At 37.9% G+C, this 7,314-nt stretch overlaps 1 protein-coding gene across 2 annotated transcripts in view; it reads right to left on the bottom strand.

The window, feature by feature from the left end:
* Positions 1–251: 251 nt before the first annotated feature.
* The window catches only part of LOC149565636 (uncharacterized), a 30,310-nt gene continuing 23,247 nt past the window's right edge, over positions 252–7,314 (bottom strand). For both annotated transcript variants that reach the window (XM_089819144.1, XM_089819143.1), the window contains 2 exons: positions 2,300–3,393; positions 252–2,209 (listed from right to left, as the gene is read on the bottom strand). In XM_089819144.1, the coding sequence (XP_089675270.1) occupies positions 574–2,209; positions 2,300–3,393 (2,730 nt within the window). In that variant the 3' untranslated portion in view covers positions 252–573. The remainder of the gene's footprint in view (positions 2,210–2,299; positions 3,394–7,314) is intronic.

The raw sequence follows: 7,314 nt of genomic DNA, 5'->3' as shown, positions 1-7,314 counted from the left end.
AAGAATGATTATGAAATGTTAACAAGAAACTGATATGCACTATTAGCAGCATGGCCAACACTGAACCAACTACTAGAACGATTGTGAAATGATAATATGAAAATTATTGCTAATTGTACATTTTGGTAGACTTCAAAATGAAATTCACTCCCAACCTGAGCGGGCAATCTCTTGGGGGGAAAATGACTGCAAAATCACAGAGCAGTGAAGCATAAAGCAAACGATGGAAGCTAAAATATAACATAGCTGTCTGACAAAATCAACTTGATTTAATTACTCGCCCCTCTTTCCATGTCTCCACGCTAACTTTTCCCGTTGTGTGCATATATTGTAATTAAATACAATAAAACAGATCAGGACTAATAAGAACGACTATGAAGTGATAAATATGAAAATTATTACTAATTGTACAACTTATCTTTGGAAAGGAAATTCACTCCTTTCCTCAAGGGTGTAGTGAAAACACCTACAGCATTCTACTCTTACTATGGAAAGTTGGCGCACAGCAAAATTTGGCCATAGGGAATAAGAATGTGTATGAATTGAGATGACTGATTGATGGCTAAATTTACATCAATCATTCAGAAAAACACAACAGAATTCTGGGGGGTTTGAAGATACGCCGGGGTTTAGTGCTTTACCCAAATGGGATTTTGGAGCAAATTTTGCAAAAAGACTTTGTGAGTATTCTTCGGATGATGATAACATGCTTGTACTTGGTAGCCCAGCTGCCATATCAGACAAATTTGAGTTTCTTGTACGTAGGAACTCTACAAAATGATTGCCCCAAATGTCATAAGTGGAGTCTTCTCCAGTTGGTTGCGAGCTTAAATGTGTATCTTGATCAACTTGAACAGAGTTGGTCTTAGCGAGTTTGGTTCCTGGGGCACGAGCATGAGGAGCAATAGCAGATGTTGAAACCAAGGATGGAGAGGTTGGTAAAGGAAATTTCACCTCTTTCATATCAACCATTGAATGATTCCATCCTAAATTTGGTTCTTGTCGCCTGCTTTGAGGAAAAGTTGCAGATGTTGTCAACAGTGGCTTGGAAATCTTTAGTTGTGAATCAAGACCCATAATATGCAGGTGTGTACCCTTTTTGTTTTTCAATGTACTGTCAGCTGATCTTTTTGCAACGGTGACCCAATCTCCATTTACAGCCAAAGACTTATCTGCATTTTTTGGCTTGGCTTTTGGTAAAGAATTTTCTGCAGCACATGGTATCTTCGGGGAGATAGTTTGCCTAGAGGAATTTTCTTGAAACTGTTTACTTACACAAACTTCACCCAAATCAAGGTCAGAAGCATCTGCAATGAAACCAGCACAAGATGTGTAATTGAATTTTGTCTGGGGTATTTTTTTATGGAACTCATAACGTCCATCCTGATATCCAGCTGCATCCATGTCTTGTCTCATATCATTGGCTCTAGAACTTAGAGGAACTAAACTGGACTGTGTTACTGTCTTCCCAAGTGAACTCATTGGTCCTGGCAAAGCAACAGGTGTAAGAGGAGATGCCGGGGATGACGGAGTGGAATTTCCGCTCTGACTACTGGATACATCATGCTTCATTGACAACGCATTTGATTTCTTCCTCGTCCTCCTGCCTTTTTTCTTTTCTGTGTTGACTGTAAGTCCAGTCCTTGAACATGTTGCTATTTTTGACAAGTCCATGTGTGTAGGCAAATCTGGTGAATTTGAGCCTCCGCTTGTGTTCATAGGCCCTGGATTTCTACTTGGGGAAAAGGACTGCCCAGCTGATGGCTCAAGAGGTCTGACATTCTCAATGGATTTATTTCCACCCAAGCTTGACTTTGACGTTTTTTTGTTGTTACCATCATGCAGCCATTTTGCATGGTCACTCCCTAAGTTTGGCACAGCAAATGGAGATGAACATGTTGATGCTTTTGATGTATCAGAGACTACAATATTATCTTCACATCCAACTCTAACCAAGGTAGATTTTATTAAACTTTTGTCTTCAGAATCATGCAGCCATTTTCCCCATTTGGAATGAGACATGACAGAGTTTTCTTCCATTTCCTCGTGAGAATCAAGAGGCACTGTTTCTTTGTGCACATGTTTTCCTGCCCCGGCTGGAGGAATTTCCGTGTCTTGCTCTGCTTGTTCGTTGCGACTCTTACACTGATCACCTGAAAATTTCACTTGTGCAAATTCTGCTTCTGGTGTCTTCAAAACCATCTTTGACCTGATTATGCAATCCAAAAGTTTGTCAGAAACCAAAATTATCAAGAGCCAAACGATAGCATATTCATTCACAAATGACTGTAAAAAATACCTTTCTTTCACTTGCTCGCCATGTCTCAACCCACCAAATTTAGCATCTTCAGCAATTGTTGATTTGGGTGTCTCCTGGGCAAGAAAGCGCCAAAGAACAAAGAGAGTTGCAGCAAGAAAAACAATTAGAATAACTTCTATCAGCACCAAACTCTGACAAAGAGCAATCATGCACACGGGTAGACTTGCTTTCAGTGGGATCACAAAAATACCCCAAGACATGGCTAGCTGAAGATCCTGAGAAACCACTGCTGATGAAACATCAGCTTGGTAGGACACGAGCAGCTGAGTAGATTCTCCTGGAGCTAGAAAAAAACTATCACACGGGCGTATCATGAATACGTTTGAACCACAAGCCTTACCTGCTACATTAATGGCATTCACTTCCAGAGGCAAATCTCCAGTGTTCCTGGCTAGCAGTTTTTTCAGCAAAGGCTGAGTGCAAGCAGGTTTCATCCCGGTCATATGTAAAATCTGATTGGAATAAAACTTAATAGCACCAATGGGTGACGTTGGAGCTGGTATGTTGATATTGAAGTGTAAAGCTTGGATCGGTTCCAGATCCTCAAGGAATGTTAATGCACCAGATCCTCCCGCTCCCTGAAGATGTAACCATTCTACACCTGAAAGGTTATTCTTAATGAAAACTGAACTTGTCCAAACACATCTTTTTGATGGCTGAAAAAATATAGGTCCAAATGAAGCACTGCCATGCGGATGAACATATGCTTCAGCTATTCCATTCTTAGGCAAAAAAAACACCTCAGTGTCCTGACCCCTAAAGCCATCAATGTCTTTAGTTAACAAACCAGTAACTGCCTTATAAGAATGGTTTGGCTCCCAACTTTCCCAAACTTCCCCATCATCTTTGCAGTGAAGCGAAATCGCCTCTGAGCTCAGAATGAGCTGCATCACTACAGGCTGATTACTTGGGTTAGTAACATGGACCCATTTTGAACTTTTCATGCCAATCTGAACCATTGGATACCATAGTTCTGACTGCACTAAAACAGATACACTTTGTGAAGATCCTTGTGATTTCCAATCCTTCAAGAATAAGTTATCTAAATCACTCAGGAGATCCAGAGTTTTCCCCTGCCGAAAGATCAATAGAATAAGTGGTGTCAATCTAAGTACACTTGACCAAAAGCAGGCCAGTAATTATGCTAGAAAAAAATTAACTATTAAAAATGATAATATAAATCCTTCAATAAGTCTTCTAATTTTTCTAAAAGCACATGTCCCATATATACATAATGACCTTGTTGTGGGAAATGCATAGTTGAATATTGAATATAGACTTCAGTAGTTTATCCTCAAGGTTACTGCATGTTGTGGAAACAGGGTGACAAAATAACAAATTTTAAAATCCAATGCAAGATACAAAGGGAATTTTCAGCCACCAATCAAAGTAGCAACTACACAAACACACCTACAGCCCAAAACATGCCAGGTTAATCCTCCCAGTATGCACCAAATATAATGAGAAATCAAATTCTGAGTAGCAATAAACATATAATATTATCAAGTTCAGTATGAAGGTATCTAAGTAAAATAAGTTCATGACTAGTGCAGCGATGCCATTATGAAGCTATCTATGAATAATCCAACATACTTAATATTTCCCATAACAGTTTATCAGTGTTCAAAAAGATTTGTCAGTATATAGTCAATTTCGTACCCAATCAAAAGGGCCAGACACCAAGAGACTGCTGCTCCTATTTTCATGGTGCAAAGGACCCTACAAAATGGAATTTTATCCTAATAATATGAAGAAGGCATGATTCAATCCAAAAATAGATCTAATAAACTAGAATATTAGACTAGTAGAGCTCCGAAATCAGTCAGTGGCTGAAAGTGCAGAGGATTTCTAACATCCCTCACAGCGGTAGAAGAAAGGGGTCATTTTAGCTTCTGTGATGTGATAAGACAGAACTTGTCCATATCAGGATTTCATGTCTTAATGGTTTGAGAACAAACTGACTTATAGGCCAACCGTAGGTAGTGAATTCCGTTGGACCAAAGCACATGGAAATAACTATAAATTTCAGACTTCAAGGGTTAGCATTGATAAACAGTATTCAAGGAATACCTGTGTATTATTTTTAGCAGATTTTTAGCAGGAATACTGTAGGAATAAAGTCAGAAACTGATCGCTCATTCCATTTCAACTTTCTGCTGAGTGCTATTGCTTGACAGTTGCTAGTGATTCATCAAAGTTTAACAGTTCAGGAATATCTTTAAAAAGGTCTATGCCAAAAGCCACTAACATGGTTCAAGGTTTGGAAGAAATGTAGAATAGATAAAGCATTCTATGTTAAAAGTCAGACTACGGTATGCAGATATTGCACTAAGAAACGATCTAAGTTGCTTAATTAAAACTTTAATCAAAACTGCAACCAAGTATGTTAGCTTGCAAACAAACCCAGCTACAAGTACGAACTTGTCAATTACAAAAATAAAATGAGAAATATACATATATTACCCTTCTTTGCAAATGATGCAACTTTTCTGCATACATCAGTTGGAGCAAGAAGAACAAAATAAAGAGAAAACCATGTATCAACAGACCTGAAGAAATCCATCTTGGCAGATTTTTGGAAAGTGACTATTGTGGTGGTGATTACATATTCTATGAACATTTGTATTTTTTGGCATTTTGCCCTTTAAGTGAGATTTGAAATCCATAACCATTATAAAACATCATTATGCATAAAGTTATTGAGATTAAAAAACATCTAATTCTTCATAATGTTTATGATAGCAGATTCTCACAATCATAGTAATTGAGCTGGAATGTTTCTGGATGCAATCATATTTAAGTTTTTTACCATCAAGATTTCAGACCATACTCCATATCCATCATTGCAATGCAAGAATTCAGGGATGCAAAAGATGGTAAGATGACCAAAACTCTATCAAAAAGAAAAGGGAGGATGGGCTAGGCAGCTAAGTAGCCGAATCGGGTACGGGAACGGGTATGGGTACGTGGGTACAAAACGTTGGTACGGCAGAATTTTTTTAAGGTGTTGGGTACGGGTACGGGTACGGGTACGTCCACATATATATACAAAAAATCTATATATATATAGATAAAATATATGTATGTGTGCTGCTAGAAAACATACCAATATCAAAAACAAATTAAATTTAGAATTTAAATACCAACACATATGCTAGCAGCTAAACAAAACCATTATAAATTTCAGACTTTGAAACATAAGTACTAATTAGCATAAGTAATTAATCTGAAATTCAGTTTTTGATATCAAAAAAGATCGAGCTAGTGTCATGAAATATAGTTATTGTTTGCAATAGAAATAATACTAGAAATCAGTATCACTGATCAGCTCACTAATCAGAACCATATGGGTCATCATCAATAGAAAGATTGTCATCAACATCGACATTAGATGATTGAATCCCACTGGTATTTGCACTAAAAATATGCTGGCTACTTAAATCCTCCATTGGTAAAGCTGGTGCACCAATAGGAAGATCAAAGTCAGTAGACTCCGGTTCTACATCCCATAATTTTGCTGCCCCTTCCTTGTACTCATCAGATTTGTGAGTAAGAAGGCGCAAGTTTGAATGCACATAGACTAAATCCTCAGCTTTGCTTGATGCCAACCGATTGCGCTTCACTGAATGGATGAAGGGGTATGTACTCTAATTTCGTTCAGCTGAAGATGAACTAGCAACCTAATGAAGCAAAGGAAGATCTCATTGGAGTCTCTAAAATTTAAGTAAATCAAATGAGTTTGTTAATTTCAAAATGACAACCAGATTTAGAGTTTATAGTATATACAAACTTACCTGTGATAGAACTTTGATTGCTAGAATTTGGAGGTTTGGCGATTTGTGGCCATTGAGGTACCACCAAGAGTGAGCATCCTTCCTATACTTGTCACGAATAGCAGCAAGAGTATGACCAATGGATGATACAAAATCAGCAAATTCACTTGTAACTGCATCCTCCATTTCAATATCAGGGAAGAGTTTAGAAATAGCTTTCCTAGCCCCTTCACCTACTTCTGCATCACGATATGGTGGCACCCTTGTTGGCAAAGCAAGAATCTCTTCACTATAATATTTGGGACTCAATGAGAAGGCAAGAAGATGGAGTGGGGTTTGTTCCATCGCTCAACACATATTAATTGCACCTCCTTGAAGAAGGTTTCTTCAGGGTCTTGCTCTTTTGCATTTATGACAGATCTCATATTCTCAATCATTGAGTCTATTCCATCATAAACCTCCCCCAAGCATGGCTTATCCATGTCAGTAAAGCGTATCATACCTAGGATGGGCTCTGTGAAACTAAGAAGGTATTCTGCACGACTCCACCAAGTTTCATCCAAAATCCTTCTCCTAATATCAATTGCCCTCTCATTATTGGATTGCTTCCATGTGTTCCATTGGTGGCTGATCACCATACTAGAAAGTGCCTCTTGAACCTTCACAAGCCGTCTCAAGACAATTGTATTTGATGCAAATCTAGTCTCAACAACCTATTTGAAAATTAAAAAAACAAGTAATTAAAAATAAAGAATATGTACATATATAGTTTTGCTGAAATAAATAAGATAATAAGTTATAAACTTATAACTAACGTAAAACATAAAATTGTAGTATTTGAATTTTGGATTACCTTCAATAGCTCCAGACGCGAGAATGATCTAAAAATGGCTTGGGAGAAGTGGTGGTTCGTTATGAACATTTGGATATCTTGAGCTTCATCATAAACTTGTTTGATCCAAGCTATTTTAGTACCCAACTTCTGTAGCATGAGGTTGAGTGAATGCACGGCACAAGGTGTCCAAAATATATGTGGGAATTGTTTCTCAACTAACATACCAGCTGCTCTACAGTTCTTTGCATTGTCTGTTACAACTTGGACAACATTTTGAGAGCCTACTTCATTAATGCATTCTATGAGAATGTTCGCAATGAATTGTGCATCCTTTACTTCACCCTCACAATCAACAGCTTTTAGAAACATTGCCCCTTTAGGGGACA

Source organism: Cupressus sempervirens, chromosome 3, assembly GCF_028749045.1.
Source record: "Cupressus sempervirens isolate cs-2001-9-10 chromosome 3, ASM2874904v1, whole genome shotgun sequence".
Taxonomy (NCBI): domain Eukaryota; kingdom Viridiplantae; phylum Streptophyta; class Pinopsida; order Cupressales; family Cupressaceae; genus Cupressus; species Cupressus sempervirens.
The sequence above is the reverse complement of the archived record's forward strand: the minus strand, read 5'-3'. Positions and strand labels throughout refer to the sequence as shown.